This window comes from Pygoscelis adeliae, unplaced genomic scaffold (assembly GCF_000699105.1).
Source record: "Pygoscelis adeliae isolate BGI_AS28 unplaced genomic scaffold, ASM69910v1 Scaffold113, whole genome shotgun sequence".
NCBI lineage: Eukaryota > Metazoa > Chordata > Aves > Sphenisciformes > Spheniscidae > Pygoscelis > Pygoscelis adeliae.
Window position 1 is genome coordinate 8,759,013 of NW_008825108.1, and position 19,191 is coordinate 8,778,203.

A 19,191-nucleotide genomic window follows, 5' to 3' on the forward strand; every position below is an offset into this window, starting at 1 on the left:
ACGTGTAGATGAGGCGCTTAGGGACATGGTTTAGTGGGCATGGTGGTGTTGGGTTGATGGTTGGACTCGATGATCTTGGAGGTCTCTTCCAACCTTAATGATTCTATGATTCTATGTCAGGCTTCAGCAGGCTGAAGGAGCTTTTTAGCTATCCGGGCACTGTTCATCACTGAAATGGCTATTCACTATCCCAAACAAAGCATCAAATTGCATTCATCCCATAGGGTACTGATAGAACATGCCAATCTAGGTCCAGAAATAACTATTAAAATCAGATCCCAATTTTGGGGGCTTTTCACAAAAAAATATTTATTGTCAAGACCAATCAATCTTTAGGTACATCATTAGAGAAGACAGTAGTGTCTGTATTTTTGTGAAGGTACTACAGGAACTCTCTGGTCCTAATAAAATAAATCTAAGCAGAGGGAAAACAATTTCAACAGCCTTAATATACATTTAAGCCTGCCTGAATAGTCTTTACACAAAAAAGAATGAACTCACTCTTTCAATAATACTATCAAGAGTTTTGTGTAGTTTTAAAGAGTTTTCTCTACGTAAGGCCAAAATTCTTGAAATACTTCATCTACCTTCCTCCTTATTTATGAAAAAAAACATGCTGGGGGATAGAATGTACATCGGGAAGTTAATTGGTCAGGGATGTTACTTAAATCTGTCGAGCAGGCCACTAACACAACACTTGAGGGACTCTGGCAATATGGAATGTCAGATTTGTTTCTGTCATTTGACCTTGATTGGTTAGAGGATCAGACTTTCCAGTTGATGCCCCTTATACAGGCAGATCATATATAAACAAGCAAACAAAAGTGGGAGAGGGACACAAGGGTGCAAAGAAGATCCAAATGAAGGTCCTACTGGGAGAGAGACTTTCCAGTGGAAAACACCTACAATCTAAAACCCTGCAGAAGTTAGGAGAAGATGCACCCTACTCAGGTTTGAAGAAAAAAAAAAGCGTTTTCTTTTTACTAGATAGCTCAAAATGAAGGGAATACACAAGTCCCCTTCCCCTTCTCTAACAGTGTAAACAACAGTATTTTCTAAATAACATGCTGTGCTCAGGATGTTAGGAAAATAAAAGTAATTCCAAGTTGCAAAAGCCAGGACCCTTAAAGGTCCCCTCTAACCCAAACTATTCTACGAAATCTTGATTTTGGGGCATTCCCTCCCAGCCCAGGACTCATGACCAGATTTTCTTGAGAAGCATGCTGTCATCAGCAGAAAGCCAGCTACCTAAGAAGAGATCATGTTGTTAAGCGTAGGCAATCATCTTTTCTGCTGTGTATTCTTCCCAAATACTGAAGTCACTGCATTACTCCCAAGTGCTCATTTCCTGTTTGCAAATCAAGCAGAAGTGCATTCTCGGTCTAGTCTGCTTTTTGTGTTTTGCAGTCCTAAGACATGAAACATGAGTTATCAACTAACTTGGATTTCCTATAATGAAATAGGCTCCCAAGGGGAATGACTTGCCCTTCCCTGATCCTGCACATGTATGTTTCATTAGCTGTCAATGAGTCTTGCAGACCCATGCTTTATGAACCACTCTTTCTTTTACTGACTTAGTGGTAGATGCAGAAACACTAAGACAGGCTTATCCAAATGATGCTTAGACTGATATTTTAAAAAACAGGTTTGTGTCTAGCATAGTAAATGCCTAGAACATACACCCAAGTTTAAGTCGGCTGCTGTGGTCTGAGGGTTTCACAATGTCCAGGTAAGTCTTCTGACTTTTGGCAGTAGGAAGGTGATTATTTACACTGTTGGCATTGATAAATACAAATTAACTGGTATATTCCCCAGATGATTCTCAGGTCAAGAGAAAAGACCTCTATTATGGATGGCTGCTTTTACCAGCTACTAGCATATTGTTGAAAAGTACTTAGTCATTTATGCTTAGTATACAATAGCTTGACTGAAAGAGCAGCTAAAAACTAATTTTGTTACACATACCTTGCACCCATGGCAAATGTCAAAACAGCATGTGCCAATCTAATCGCATACACTGGTACATTCTGTGTGTCAGGTGGTCAGTGAAGGCATTCATCCCTTTCAGATCTGGGACAAGAACATAAACCTCCTTCCTCTTTTGACACGAGCAGTTGAATAAAGTAGTTTGTCGTGCACTGAGGGTTTTGGGGTTTTGTTTGTTTGTTTTTGTGGGGTTTGGGGTTTTTTTTTTAAGATTATTCCAAGGGTGTGATAAGAAGTACTTCCTTAAGCAGCAGTCCTCTGCAAGACAGCTCATGGAAGAAGGGGCTGGGGCATGCAATATGGAATTGGATGAAGTATCCCACTACAACTATAATCCAGCAGTCCAGTAACAGAGCTAGGTCAACTCCCAAAAGAAAAGGTCTACAAAAAGTGAATGTATTAGAAGTTGTACTGTTCAAAATAGCTGACTGGACATAGACACTAAAGAGAAGTGTCAAAAGAGAACAACTCCTAGTTTATAAATGTTGGTTGGTTTGGGTTTTTTTAATGCACTTGCTGGACATAGACTGGGTTAGTACTGAAAAACACCGAAGTTTACAGCAAAGATACAACCTATAAAGTGAGATTGTTCTGACAAAAATAACATCTAGTTCCATTAACAGCTGACATTTTGAACAGCTAACATTTTAAAACAAGAAAGTAACCAATACAGCATACCAATAAATATTACAGGGAAGCTTCAGGAATTGATTTTTTTCAGTACTACTCAGACTAACCAATATAGCTCATGAAGTCTTTGTAGCAAGGACAATAAGGACATTGATCACGCCCAAAATTCTTAGCAAATATCATCTTTTATTTCATCCTCCTACAGGAGGATCAATTTGCCTCAAGAACAATGCCTAAAATTTCAGTCTTGCTCACCCTACTGCAACCTGAAAGTTATCAAAGAAGCCACAGTTGGGGTCTCTGCCCACGACGGTCATTAAGTTTTAAAGCCATTGAGAAAAATAGTTTTTAGAGTACTTCTGTGCTAGGGTTAACACTGTCCTCAGCTAAATTCGCTAACGGCTTTCCAATTAATAAGGCAAGGAACTAAAGTAATTAAGTGTGGCTAGAAACAGAAGTGAAACAGAGCTGAAGAAATATATCCAAACTTTGCAATCACTTGTGTCCATGCTCTGGTGTCCCCTCCTACTTCCTGTTATTCCCTGTTCTAATCAATAGCTTTTATCTTCCACTCAACTTCTCATATTCTTCAGTCCCAATTAGCATCTCACTTTTACTCTCTAAGACAGTATAGCATCTTCATTTTTCCCTTATATAATCACATCAGGGAATAAAATACTTCAGAGGAGTTACTGGAGTCCCTGTATCTCTTTGCACTGGACAAACCAGGATTCAAAGATCAGAAAGGATTAGCTGGCATAACCTATGTGTTAGTCCCCAACTCCTAACATGATCTAGTCCACAGCCAATGAGGATATGACAGGATAGCAGATGAAGCTCTAAAAGACTACAAAAAAATTATTCATTCTTCCTTAACTCTTGGCACTTGAAACTATGTGTTACTTATTCATGCACAGTACATACTTTAGAATTCTATCTGAGCATTAGAAGCCAGTACTCTGCACTCATTTGTTTAAAACCTTCCCACTACAAAAATCCATTTGCTTCAGAACTAGGCAGTTACACTGCCATAAAGTAATAAATTATTTAAATTCAGACTTTTAAATGCAAACTGTGCAAGCTCTGTAACAGTCTAAATACTCCAGAATACTTAACAGTACTTCAGAAACTTAAAGTCTGTTAGGGCACGAGTCTGTCCTGCCAGCTGATATAATTGAACATTTACAAAATTAATTAATGGAGAAAGATAAGTCATTACTCCAAGTAGTTTGACTAAATGTCACACTCTTCAAGAAGTGACCCAAAGACACCAAGACAATGAAGGACAGAAGACAGTAAGATTATTTATGTCTTCTCATAGATGTTAAGAGGAAGATTTTTTTCTGTACAACCCATTTGTTTCTTTCAAGGTATTCATGTTTACTCACTTCTTCCAAACCCCTCTCAGAGGGGAGACATGGACCCTTCCAAAAGAATACAGAAATACAGATAGAGAACTGGTTTTACTTACATAACTGGATCAAACATATTGCGAATCTTTAGACATGGTGTCAAGCTGTTCGGTGGTGAATTTCTTCTATCTAGATGAAATGCTACAAAGAAAAAGAAATTTAGTATTATTTATTGACAGGCATAATACCATCTAGTTAACAAGGGTCAAGTTTATACATTAATACCTTTCTGGTTTTACTCAAAAGAATACTTTCCTTCATATATGAAAAAGCTTCAAGCAAATTAAGTTCCCCAGAGTCTTCTACTGCACTGAAGAAAAGGTATCTTACTTAACTGAATTTTTTAGATTTACAACTTCTACATTTAAAAAGATAATGCACTCTCTTATATCCAGGCCACAGTACATGGAAAGAATTCAGGATATTTAAAAAATACCATATAGTTGAAGAGAAAGATTTGCATTACATCTCCATGGAAAGACAGATACTCTTAACATCTGGAGCAAATTTTTGGAGTTGCACTTTAACCATTCAATTTTAACTGCCTGATGAATCTTCATTTCTTCCACTTTTGGGGCAGTTTACTGCCCATCTGACTAAGAAATAGGGTGACACTTAGATGGATGTTGTATTGTATCTGTATTGCAGTAACAACTGTCAAGGAGCACTCTACAAGGATGGAGCTTTTGTAACCCTAAATACTCTACACACATGATCAGAAGCTTGCAAAAATCTGAAATGAAACACAACAGAGGATAGAACAGATGTAAGAAGAAACATGGCAATTAAAAATAACAGAGTAACTCTTTCAAAGCTGAACAGTCCCATGAAATACATTCTGAAGTTGTAAAATAAATATTAACTTCTTTAAAGTTCACAAGTTCTACTTGTGGGAGTCGCAACAGATGACTGCACCACAAGAAAAGGAATAAAGGAGCCCTTCAGATTCAGATAAGGTAGTTCCATGCCTTGAGAAGGGCCAACAAAGCAGCAACAGAAATGGAAGGGGATAACCTGGTAAAACAACTTCCAAGGCTTGAAGGAAGTTTTACTTTGAAGACTTGAGATGAGTAGATTCAAGAGTTTAAACATAAGATTAAAAATCTCAACAAGACAAAATGATGTTCCAAACTGATGCTAATGCTTCTCCTTTGCAATCCCTACTTTGGAAAAGTTTAACAGATTCAAGATGTTACGTTCCAAGTGTTAGAAGTCTCAGTTTTGGGCAGATGACACTACAGGTCTGTGCTTCTTACTGCTGACCTTTTAAAATAAAATCTTGAAAGTATATCCAAAATACATGAACTGTATTTTGCTGCTCTCATACATACTGCTGCTCTTCTCTATGTCACCAAAACAAAAACAGTGTCACATAGAAGAAATTCAGTCATGTGGAAGACACTGAATGTGAAAGACAAGCACTAACCAAGAGAAAATTCACTGCCTGCAGATATGGCATAGACAAACTTGCTCCTTATGTAAATTTCTGAGGCAAAAAACAACAATTACCAACTAGCAATTAGAAAAGGTGGCCTCCAAACCTAATATGGAACCTACCGTAAGTTTCCCAAAGGATTAAAAATGTTCTTACTAGAATACACACAGAGTCCAAGTCACCAACACCTGTAACAATCGTCTGTTTTTTCTTGGGAATGGACTTGAAATATGCTGGTGACACTGCATCTATCTCTGAGCTGCCTATAGTTTAAGGACAAGTCCTTTTTCAATAGCACATGGTTTTGTAAAGTTTTTTGCCCTTGATTGAAAATTATACATAGGGTATACAATAAAAACTTTACAGAACTAAGCAACATTGAAAAACAAATGGACTTACCTTACTCATGTAGGTTGGCTCCAGCAGATCAAGGGGGGGGGTGAAATGTCACCAGCATATTGTACACTGGGGCACCACACCATACTGGAGAAGGTGATCTGGGGTGGCCTAGTCATGGACCTGGACCTGAAAAGGCGTGGGGTTGAGGAAATTATGTGCTGATTGTTAATAGCTAGGTTTATTCAGCACATGGTTTTAATCCAAGGATAAAGAATGGTGAGGTTATTTGCAGAGACCCTAGGCCCAGAGGATCAACATTTCTGCAAGCTGTTTATGAACTCCAAAAAACCCATACTGTTGTTTAAGGCAGCAGCTATACCACTGACCTATGCATAAGTAACTAAATGGGGAATTCACACTTTAGTGTAGATACCTATAAAAACCAAGCTTTGCCTGCTCCAATTTCTAGTAATCTTGACGTCCTTTTGATTGGAAGATCTCAGGTGCTTTCAGAGATGACTTCAGCCAGAGCACACCACCAGCACAAAACTAATCTGCTACCAACTTAATGTAACATCATAGTAGTAGAGCAAGTGTGCCCAGGGCAGTGCAGCATATGAAAATAAAGATGAATTCTGCTTTTTCTCAAAAATGTTTCAAAGTCATGGTAAATTAAAAGAAAGTTTTGCAACTTAGATGGAACTTCTTATGTATAAGGAAAAAAATGGCCACAGAAATCAGTGAGGTACAAAATTAATGCTAGCACTGTAATAAGCATTAAAATGTATGTCAGAAGTGGGACCAAAAGGGGAGGCTAGGGAAGACACAGGCAAGTTAAAAATAATGCTGTACCTACACAGCAAAATTCAAAATAGCTTAGTTAACAGATGTCTCTTGAACTTCATTACATATCTATAACAATTAATTCTCCCCTCCCCCCAAAAGAGCAAGTTTAAGTGAAAAACCTATTCAGATTACAGTACTGAGTATTTGAAAATTTACACTGGTGTGGAGCATACAAAATATTTTCCTCACAATAAGGGCATAAGCAGACATTCTTGTGGGACAACAGTCTAAGCTACACCATAATTAGCCAAGCACCTCACAGGCCATTTCTTTTCCTAAATAGATCTCAACAGTAAGACTTACAAGATGAAGGTAAAAAGTTGGAGATGAAATAGAAAAGCAGAAGCACAACTTTGTGCAATAAGTCACTGACAAGAAATTTTTTAGGACTTTCATAAATTCCCCTTGGAGACTAGCGAGCACCTTCAAGAAAATGAAGCCACTTTGTATTTCAATCATAACATACTTCTGTTTATTACCTTAAACTGAATATGACTATCATTCCAGATTCAAAGAACCGCAGCAGCTAAAAGCATGTGCTTTCAACCACCTCTTTATCACTGCGACTGGAATATGTCTCTGATGGAAGAAGTGGCTCTTGCACAGACTTCAAAATGAACATCTAAAGCTGTAGTACAGCTTCCTATACCTCTTGAATTACTACTGTATTACTGCTAAAGGGATTCCCCATTATCACCCCCATGGGTTATAAGACAGCCCAACAGATCTTTAGATGTGCATTTGATGCACCCGATAAGGTTGAAGACTTGCATCAAATATAGCTAACCATGTTTCTGAAGAACAGATTTATTCATGTTAAGCCACATATCACTAATTTATTAAGTACTAACCCTTCTTATTAAAGGCAAGAACAAAAAGATAAAACATTTAGTTGAAAATGCTGAAGTTATGCACTTTCACACAACATGAGGTTCTTCAGTAAACAGGAAATACACTGAAATCAAAATACTACTAAATGTTATTAAGAGAGGAGAGTGTGGTTGACTTGGGGTTTAATACAGTTAAGTATTATAAGTTAAGTTCAGCTACAGAAGACCAGCATGGGATGGATACAGCATTGTACAACAAGCATAAAATCCACAGTTTTCTTGCAATAATTAAGAACGGGGTTTTTTTGGTTTGGGTTTTTTTTTTGTTGGTGGTGGTTTTTTTACATGGAGAAAGGATTATATTCTCACAAGCTGGGGAGGAGGGGTGTCATTCACACAAGGTAACAGGTTATCTTCCATGCTGCAGGATGAAATATCACCCTAGATGTAGTACTTCAGAGAACCTCTTTATCTCATCTCCAGAGCTGTCAAGGAACTTTAGCTATTGCAGTTAGCTTAGCTACATTGGAGCTCTGCCTACCTATTTTTCTTTAGAGCTCCAGTTATCAAAGGCATGATAGGACAATAGTATCTGTTCTTTCAAAAGCAAACTGAACATACTAGAAATGTATTTTTTTGCCCATTAATTTAATTAAATTACACTTTGGCATGACCAAGATTGTTTTTCAATTGACAATTCTCATCAACTGTTTTCAAAACATCACTTATATTTGTCCATCATCCTACAATGAGCTTACCTACCCTTTTGTTTTTTTGACAGATATTATCTACTGGATACAGTAGATAATATTTCAAAGGAAGTACACCAAACTTTATTCTGACCCAGTAAAAAAAAAATCCCAAACTGTCTGTCAAAATACAGGCTGCATACTGAAGGACCGGACAAAGTGCCACAGTGACGCTTGAACTCCAGATACTAACAGACAGTAGAACCTAGATCTTCATGCATGCTACAGGTCCCGTATTTAAAATGCATGCTATCATCTACCAATATCCTAGTACACGCTGACGGGTCAAGAGGCTTTCTTCTTCAGTTGCACATACTCTAGGTATTGTGCTCTGGTACAGAGCACTACCAGATCTCGGAAGGTTAAAAAAATTGTGACCTTGAAATTCACAAAATTCAAAACCAAGAATTCATTCTTATTTTATATGTACTGTGGTTGTTCAGGACCTAGCAGTCTTGAAGAGTATTTAGATTTATGAACTTCTATATTCAAACATCAAAACTGGAAGATGAACTTAATTCCAGTTGATTTATACTTCCAAAAACGAAGAAAGCGACACACACATACAGAATTCCTAACATCAGGAAAGAAACAGCTGGGCAAAAAATACAGGACATGTAATGGAACTATTTCCAACAGTCATATGAAAACAAGGAACACAAAATAGAAAGAGCCTTTGCATGTGAAAATTGCCTTTGCCTGCTTACTACCAAGATATACAGAGCCCAAATGACCTATGTCATTTCAGCCACCCCTATTTCCATGCCCTTCTGTTAGAGCCAAAGTATGCAATTTCAGTTCTTCAAAGATCTTTGCTGAACTACAAACATAACAAGGAAACTAGGAAAATTGCTATTAAAAGAACTGAAACAGGATAGATCTTAATATACCCTATTCAAGAGAAAGCATAGAGCCTTAAGTACATACTCTAGGCAACATACAGCTAAAAGTCACAGCTGAGAAAGTTATTGTGTCCACATTCACAATATGCTAAAGTAGGTATCAGATGCTCAAATTCAGATGGTACTTAACATAGCTACTACAGTAGCCGTCTTTCTAGGAAGTTTTGGAAACTACTGTTCTATTGAGAGTCTTGAATGTATGTTCCACGTAGCAAAGCAGCACCTGAGCTATCACACACTGAGAAGTCTTCCAGATGAAGGAAAATCCAGTCTGATTTCTAATACAGGACAGAATGTTATGGAGTGATTTATATTGCAATCAAACAGGACAAGAAAAACCGAGAGCAAATGAGCAGTAAATAAGAAATTCCAGAACTGAAGTGTCATGTTTCACAGCCTGTACTGAACAATAAACTACGTAGAAGAGTCAGCTTTATAATATACATAAATTGAACATAGCTTCTGCAAGCTGAGTTTGAAAATCGATCATGACAGTATTGCAGAGATGGAACAGAGACAGCTGTTGACGAAACCCACCATTTCTGCACTGCACCTAAAGCACTTGGACATCCCTAATTTACAGTGTCCTAGAAAAGGCTCTACAACTCTTGTAATAAAGTTACTATTCACATCTTACTAACTAAAAGTTTGAGAAACTGCAGTCATGTAGTACAGTTGTCACAGCAGAATGCCACGTTACTACTAATGCAAGATAATGACTGCAGGACCTCAAGCCTGCAGTAGTATTCACAAGGTATTTTTAAAAAAAGGAGCCCTCATTTCCAATGAATGATTTAAAGTGAGAAACGTAATGCTAAGACCAGTAGCATAACTTTGAGAAGTATATAATGATATCCCAACACAACATTTTGCATAGACAAGCAAGAAATGGGTCCCAAGACTACTAAGACCCTCATCAGATAACACGCCAAGCATCTGCAAATATCTCAAAATACTTGGCTTTTCAAATTGACAGAGACAATTGTTCATTTTTGCTTTGAACTTACAGAAAAGAGAAATTTAAGACTCAAGGGCTGAAAGCATACATAGAACTTATGAAAACATGCAAGTGGGCTGAGACAAAACCAGAATGCTAGCACTACTTTTACTCAGGCAATCAAGCTTGCTACAGCATAAATGTTCCAGGCCACAAAGCTCTTTCTGTCTGTCTTTGGAAAGGAAATAATCACGTTGGAAGGAGCTACTTTAAACTGTACCCCCTTTTATAGGAAAAAATAAAAACATTGTTTCTTACAAATAAAAATGTATACCAGTAGAAAGCGAAAGAAGGAAGCTTATTACTACTTGCATTAGTTAAACGAAGACCAAAATTAGCATACTCCAGAACAACATAGATGAGAGTGCAGTTGCTTGCCAGCGGGAATTTTTGTTTTGATTAAGTGGGACTAGGAAGGGCAGAAAGTCTGGTTTTTAACTAGGCTTTTTTCAGCATCTAGTTCAATGCCATAGAAGTACTGCATGATACAACCTTGGTAACATCAGATTTAAAAAGCTGAACTCAAAACTGGAGAAGCAACCACTCCCTCCTCCCTCACCATCAAAATAAGCCAATGAGTTATAAACTAGGATTCTGCACAGCCTTTATTTCAGTCCCACTGGAGAGATGCTCTTCTGTAATGCTGTATTATAAGGCAAGACAGACTCTTGTAAAGAGTCACAACATTTAAGCAATTGGCAATTAAGATTTCATTTTAAACATTTACCTTCACACTCAGACATTGATAAAAATGACCATTCTTTTTTATCGCAACCCAGAATTCAAGTCTTACAGCTTCAATTTTTCATTGACAAAAAAAAAACAAAACACACCACCACTCCAAAACCTGAAGCTTAACATGAAGAAAGGCAGAAAGAGAAAGAACTAGGAAAAGATGACCACTGCAGACAGACAACTGCAAGCCCATTGGATTCTTGCCACTTGGCTTCATGTTAAAGCTGAAAAGTGACAGACCACTGCAAAATCCATGTATGACAACAGCCTCCTCTATTAAAGCAAATGCTTTGCTGCACCACAGAGCTTGAAATGCAGTGTAGAAAAACATTTATGACAGAAAGGAAGCTCTACTAGGAGATGCTCAAAACCCATGTTCTGCTGATTGAGGAGTCTTTTGTCCCAGCAGTTTCCCTTTCAAAATAAACAAACATCTCTTCCTCCAAACCCTGTCTTTAGGTACCTGACTGATAACAGTAGGAAACTCAAGTCTACAAGCTCCAATCTACCTGCTGTCAGATACAACCAATTACATTACTTCCAGTAAGTATAAGGCATGTCAGAATTTGACCAACTAAAGAGGTTTGTTTTTTTAAATTCATGAAAAGGAACAAGCAACTCATTTTGTCTACATGCCCTCTGCTGTATTTCTGCAGTAGCTTTAGAAGAAAAGCTCATTTTGCTTGAAAACAAGGCACTGTTTGCTTGAAAACTGAATCCACAGAAAATGTAAGTCTATTGAACAGCAAGATAATAAAGAAATAGCACTGACAGTTCATAACAATACTTTGGAAAGTGTGAGAGAAAACAAGTCTTTCATGTTCAAACAACAAAATACCATTTAAAAGTTAGATGCAGAAATTAAAACAATTATATTTGCAAAATATAACTAAACTTCAATACCTTGGCCTTGCCACACTTTTGATGGTATTACTAAAATTTTATCACATGCTGCAGAAGGTTGCATCCATTTCCAAACCAAGAACTCGGCACCACCCATTCTTCGTGTGTCTGTGCGAACTCTAGATTCATTTGCTGCAAGAAAGTCAACTGCTCTATTCCAGACTTTCCTCATTTTCCTCCTTAAAAATTGAAGCAAGAATTACAAAGTTAGCATTATAACAACCTGCACAGCTGACATCCAGCATGTAAGAGAAATCCAATGGTTTTTCCCCCCCACCTGTGTCAATAAGAATCTCCAAAATATTACACTATGCAACCTACTGAAATTAACTTAGTTAATTGACCGATTTATTTTTACTATTTTTCCTTACACATAAGGAAATTCAGTACTTCTAGTGAAAACATACCTGTCCTGAGGTGGTATTAGAGAATCACGCACGTGTAAAATAGGCATGTAAGGCTGCAAGTCTTTATTTTCAGAACATGCCTCACTGTGACTTCTTAGAACATCTGAGGACACCATAAGAAAAACTGGTAACTACGTAGTTCATGCAAACATTAAGAAAAATATCAATTCTGGCAATGAACAGCTACTCTGAAGATCCCTCCCAATTTCAGTAGTTAAAAGTTAAGGTGTTTTTGGCATTTTTAAGCATTTTTCCTCCTCACCATGCTGAAGGCAAATCAAGAAAACTAACTACACACAGTGCCTCCAAGTAACCCCGAATAACTTTGGAATAAAGGAAGAGAGTTCTTGCAGTTACTCTTGATTGGTACTTTTAACTGTTAGCAAAGACAGCCACCTTTGAAAATAAAGTGCTTTCCCCCCCACCCCAAAAAACTTGATTTGCAAATAAAAAAGGTAGGGAAATGGTAAAAACAGGAAAACAGCTCCAATTTGTCTACCATCTCTGTATTTATGATGATTGCCATAGGTGAAAGTAATAAGACAATTTAAGTAAAAATGCCACCCAAAACAGAGCTTAAAAACTACGAACACAAACTACTGAAAACATTGTGGCTTCAAGTAGAAAGGCAGAATTTCAGAATTTCAATTTCACTCAATTATGCATTCTATTTTAGTAACAACCTCTGCTCAAATTGACTAATTAAAAAGCTGCTTTTTCTATGAAAAGCCATTAAGGATGGAATTAAGAGCTAATACACATTTTAGGAGTGGATATTTTAGCTAAAGATAACTGAAAAACCAGATACAGAAAGCAACATGTCACCATGCTTGTAGTCAACAAACATGGCATTTATATTTGTTTTCAATAGTAAGATAAAATACCACCAAGTCAATGGGAATTTATTACAGCCATGTTGATGTAATTCACAAATTACAATCTTCATAGCAAAAGCTCTGATTAGGTTTAAAGGATGATTTTTTTTAAAAAAACAAAAAAAAACCAAACCACAAAACAGAGCAACAAAACACATGAACCACACATTTGACCAAAAACCCTAACAGCATGATGACTAACAACTAAACAGGCAGAAAACATAACTGAATTAATGCCAGTACTTTGAAAGCTTATACAGCGCTGATACAGATACATCAGATGTGACTCAAGAAGCCATACCTATGATTTTTACCACCATATCATACATCTGCCTTGTTTCTTCTTCCTCTTTTGCCCAACGGTATTTCATGTAGTGCAAGACTCCCCAAACCATTGCTATACCTGCGTTAAGATGTATAATACTCTTTAAACAGTATTAGAACATTGGTTATTTAATAAAGTTTACAGCACATACTTCAGAAGTTGGTTGAAGTAGCTAACATGTTGAAGTACTTCAAATTTCAAAGCTAGTAAAATACACTGTACTTGCTGTCAATATTTTATATTTTACTAACACAGCAACACGAACTCTTAAACTTTTAAGAGCAGTCACCTTTAGAAAAACATTTCATTGTTTTAACAATAACCTGGTATTCCGTGACTGTGGTTTGAAATTTTAACCGTTTGTGAAGAAAAATAGTAAAGCAATTATATTCAAAAAATTCAAAGTCATATCAAAAGTCACATAAACTGACCATTCAGAACGTGTTAAGATTTCAAAATGCACAATATTCACTAACTCATAGACAAGTCACACGCTTTAGATGTACTGGTCAAAACTAACTAACTTGGACTGCTTCGGTTCAGCTACAGATTTGTATTTCTTGCAACAAAGTACTGCATGCTCTTTTTCTATTACTTTAAAGATTATTCCCAAAAAGGACAAGCTATTTAGGAAGGCCAGCAGCATAAGCTGAAAATAAAAATCTTATTCCTTCTTCTATCTTGGGCTGAGGGTACCACTACACCCGCGATCTCTTAACAATAAAAAAAACACAACAAAAACACGCACACACAAGTTATAGTTACATAGTTTGTTTCGTATACCAGTGATCGCAAGGCAACGTTAACCGATACATCAAAGAGACAGAGGGACATCATTTTAGGCCAAAATGGGTGTTAATGACAATACATCTAACATTTATACAATGGTTTATTTTTGAAAAGGTGCTTCATATATTAACCTTAATTACAGATGAGAAAGTTGAGACATGGAGCAATTTGCTCAGCATGACTGATGAGACCAGTGGTTGACTTGGATACTGAGTTTCATCTCCGCATCCCAGTTCAACCCTCATATCGACTAGTATCAGAAAGATGGCAATCTGGGACAGTTTGCCTTTGATTCATTTTGTTTGTCAAAAGCCTAGCAAAGGAGGTCTCAAGTCTCCTGCTCATAAGCATGAGATTGTTAAGATATTGGGATAAACAGTTTATTAAATATTCAGTAGGTGCATGAGATGAACTCTGCATCTTCAGTATTTCTAACCAGCCACATAGAAAGCAATGAAGTGTCTGCACTCAGCTGTACCATAGTTTTATGCTGCATAGGTTTCAATATGGTTAAGAATTAAATAAACTTGAAAGAATTTGAAACTTAGAGAGCTATCAAAGACTAAATGAATTAGTCTTACTGAAGGATTAGATAGATTTTTACAACACAGTCTTAGAGGTAAGAATTTTTGTTGACAACGATGTTAGGTATCCAACTTTTCCTAAAACTAGGAAAAAATCATCTGTTACTGTAGTTATGTTTCCAAAGTTCTGGAACAACAGTAAAATATCCTCAAAATTAAGGCTATCATGTCTTTTTACTCAGCATTTTGCTTTTTCAAATCAGTTCAACCTGGAATTTTTGAAAGCCACTAGGTATTACTTTGGCAGAGAAAAAGAGAGTTCCCAAAGAATGAATATGTTGAGCTGACTACAGCAGCAGTTGATAGCAACCAATGTAAAAATACAGTGGTGCAACAGAAGTGCAAAGCAAACTGCATTGTAATCAAGATACTGATAGGAACTCCAAGTTTTATGGTTGAATAAAAACTTTCCCTAAATATGCTGTTTACTTTTCCCCGTGCACTTACATAAACCCAAGTTATAACAAAAAAGTTTGATTTTGTTATTAACTTACCCAAAAGCAATATTGATAATCTGTGAGTTACATTAACAAACGCACGGCGAAAACGACACCTGAAAGACATCTTTGGACTAGTGGATTCCAGATACTTCACATCTGTCACATTAGTAACATCCATCTCATTAGGGTCATTGCTGAGACACCTATTCAAAAGTATACAGTATTTATGAAAAAGGATACCTTCTGTGAGAAGAAATTAAGTTAGGAAATAAAGACCACTTACTTTATGCCAACATCTTCCCCGCTATTCAAGATCCATTGTAATGCTGTGTTAAGTACACTTTCATATTCTGGATCTAAATTCTGTCAAAAGAAAAATATTAATGAGCAATTTCGTAAATAACCAGAAATTTATCATGTCACAATAAAATTCAGATACTGCACAGATCAGTAGCTAAAACTATGTGGGTTTGTTCTTGATTCTTCAGATTTTGCGTAAGTGTTCACTACACAAAGTTAATCTATACGTGCTATGAGCAGCTATCAGACTTACTAGCATTACTCAAATTAAGGACTGTTTGAAAAGTCAAGCCAAATTGACTGTTTTATTAACAATTCTAACGTACAGGAAGAAAAAGTATTCAGCCACTAGGTGGTGCTCATTGAAAAATCTACTTCAAGAGTAAGACTCAAACTAGATATAAACCCAGCTGAAAATGGGTCCTATAAAAGCAGTTCAGGTCTTTTTTTTTTAAAGAAGCTTGAAGAAACTCAATTTTAACTGATATTTTGCAAATAGTCCAGTGTTTGTAGTTCAAGGACTGATATTACTATATAGAAACTGACTTTTTTAAATTAGTTGGTATCAACTATCTTAGGAGAACATTCACTGCTATCTGAGCTCAGGCTGTCTCCATAGTTCACCTTAGATGTTCTTTTGCAGAAAAAAGAAAAGCAAAAGTGGAAGTTGCTATTGTATTTGAAATTATACTCTCCAAAAAGATTTATCTCCATCTTTCCTTTGAACCTCACATAATGTAACTGGCCTAGAATTAAAGGATAAGCACTTAAGAAAAAAACAGTAACTGTTTTATTTTCACTTTGAGAGTAAAATATTGAAGTTTTATCACTGAACACTGAAATTCTGCAAAGGAGTTATATTTATACTCCCAAAATGAGGAACTGTAAGGTTAAATGCGACTTTGTACAGAGACAAATTTTCATATGAAATTTGAGCTTCTTATCAGAGCTAAAACAGTTACGATAACAACTGTCATTCTTTCAGCACAACAGATAGGTAAGACCATCAGTTATCTGGCATCAACTTAACTTTTTTCCAATGTATTCCCACAATGCACTGGTTTTAACAGATATAGAGTATCATTGCCAAACCATAAACCAGTGTTAGCAGCTTCTTCAGGACGCTCTTAACATTGCCCCTTTTTGTCTACTATGTAAACATTTGCCAAAATGTAAAATTTCTATACATTTGTATATTAAAAGTCACATCAGCTTAACTTCCCCCCCATCTAATCAAATAAATCTTATACTCTCAGCCTTTTAAAAGCGTCAAGTAGTTTTCCACTGAAGGGCACACCAACATGGGCTAAAATAAACCCTACAGCTGTCAAGACAAGGCAAGAGTCATCTTTTATTTGGGGAGTGAGGCAGGGGAATGACAGCAGAGAGTGGGATTTCATAATACTGAACACCTATCAGATTAACAAAAAGGCCTTTTTTGACCATTTCTATATAAAGCATCAATGAATGGTGTCTCCATACAGCTGCCTGCCAGGCCCGCTGCACAGATCCACACGTCAACCTCTCCTCCCAAAGAAAGGAAGTCAGTATCCTTTTCTACTGAGTCTCAAAACATAGTATACTGATCTCTGGAGAAGCTTCTATAGATTTGAATTTCATAAATTTATGATTTTCGTGTTGGTCAACTATCTCCATCAATTCAAATTATGCCCTGGTGTTTTAACTAAAGGGGAAAAAAATGCATGCCATTAAAGCACTACCATCTACACTTTCATTGCAATTGAGCCCGTTTCTTTCACCTTCCCTCTCCCCTAAAACCTCACTACATCCCCAGATAAAAATCGTAAATAGCATGTGTTAAAGATATCAATTCCAAACATTTCCAAATAACATTCAATACTAAGTCAAATTTTAGTCAATACACTAGATATAAAACCAGGCCTTACAAATTGTAACTTAAAACGAGTCTTATATACAACCAATGAAAAAAACCTCATTTGCTTACTTTTAAATATGCAGCTGCCTCCTGGACGGTAAGATTTCTTTGAATAGAGCTGCCACATTCATGTTCCCCTGGTAAAATTAAACTTCTGTTTATTTTGATCAACTTATTACTGCATTATATAAAATAAAATCACCTAAACACAAGCTTATGGTTAACACAATCTACACAAGCAGCAGTAGCTCAACAATTCTCACAAGTTCCACTAAAAATATGGAAAAATCTCTGGTCAAATGTCTCCTTCAAGAAAGTTAAAAAACCTGAAGATCGTCACAGCTAATAATGTGTACAAATCACATCAATACAACTTCATGTACTGCTCAGAAAGTATGTTTTGGTATTTACACTGGAAGTAGAACAAAAGGTAGTATGAAGAATTATCAAAAGGACGTTACCATAAATCAGTTGCTGTACCCTGACTCAACTTCTTCCAAATAATTTCCATTTACTCTGAAACATGTATTATCTTTTATACAGACCAAGTTAATTCCAGTTGCAATGTACCCATAATAGTATTTCAGGCACTACGAAGTTACCACATTTTAGACTGGTCCAAGTTATCACAATAACTCATCACCTTCCTGAACATGCATAAAATCCCAGTATGGCCTGAAACTGGTGGTTTTACCATCCTCCTAATTCTTTTGGGAAGTATGCAGAAGTAGTCAGGAAATAAGGTATTATATGCACAGTGAGTCCTCACAGCCACATGCCATCATCTTCCCGATTTTCTTTGCTAAACTGAAGGTACCTGATTCATGCAAAAAAAAAAATACGTAGTGACAGTCATACCAACACAGAGTCACACAGAAAAGGTGTCCTGGTTTCGGCTGGGATAGAGTTAATTTTCTTCCTAGTAGCTGGTACAGCGCTGTGGTTTGGATTTAGGATGAGAATAATGTTGATAACACACCGATGTTTTAGTTGTTGCTAAGCAGTGCTTACCCTAGCCAAGGGCTTTTCAGCTTCCCATGCTCTACCGACTGAGAAGGCTGGAGGGGCACAAGAAGCTGGGAGGGGGCACAGCCAGGACAGCTGACACCAACTGCCCAAAGGGATGTTCCATACCATGTGATGTCATGCTCAGTATATAAAGTGGGGGAAAGCTGGCCGAGGGGACCACTGCTCGGGGACTGGCTGGGCATCAGTCGGCAGGTGGTGAGCAACTGCATTGTGCATCACTTGCTTTGTATATTATTATTACTATTCTTATTATTAGGATTTTATTTTATTTCAATTATTAAACTGTCTTTATCTCAACCCACAAGTTTTCTCACTTTTACTCTTCTGATTCTCTCCCCCATCCCACCGGGGGCAGGGAGTGAGCAAGTGGCTGTGTGGTGCTCAGTTGCTGACTGAAGTTAAACCACGACAAAAGGAAAAGGTGTAACACCAGTTTTATCTATCACTAGGCCATCATTTCTGAAGAACTGTCAGGGAATGGCAAATCACTTTTTTCCTGATCATTCTAAAAAAAAAAAAGCATCTAACACTATGATTTTACTGTGCCAAAACAGTAAAATAGGAAACAACAGATCCAGTCTTTCACTGGCTCAGGGTTACGCCTGCCTTACCTTCCTAAATCTATGCCAAGCTGTATTATTCCCAAAGCCATGGCAAGGCTAGGAAAGTTTAAGATACTCATGCATATACAAAATATAAACCTTTTCTTATGCTCTTACAAAGTATTTAAAGTTGGAATTACTCCACACTGGAATACCCTTTAAATGGAGCAACCTCAAGT

At 36.9% G+C, this 19,191-nt stretch overlaps 1 protein-coding gene across 1 annotated transcript in view; it reads right to left on the reverse strand.

Moving 5' to 3' along the window:
* Positions 1–19,191, reverse strand: part of LEMD3 (LEM domain containing 3) — an 83,167-nt gene that overhangs the window by 5,377 nt on the left and 58,599 nt on the right. Inside the window, exons 5-11 of the mRNA XM_009327679.1 lie at positions 17,451–17,518; positions 15,468–15,547; positions 15,239–15,387; positions 13,348–13,449; positions 12,172–12,274; positions 11,765–11,943; positions 4,088–4,169 (exon numbers count right to left, since the gene is read on the reverse strand). Coding sequence (XP_009325954.1) covers positions 4,088–4,169; positions 11,765–11,943; positions 12,172–12,274; positions 13,348–13,449; positions 15,239–15,387; positions 15,468–15,547; positions 17,451–17,518 — 763 coding nt within the window. The remainder of the gene's footprint in view (positions 1–4,087; positions 4,170–11,764; positions 11,944–12,171; positions 12,275–13,347; positions 13,450–15,238; positions 15,388–15,467; positions 15,548–17,450; positions 17,519–19,191) is intronic.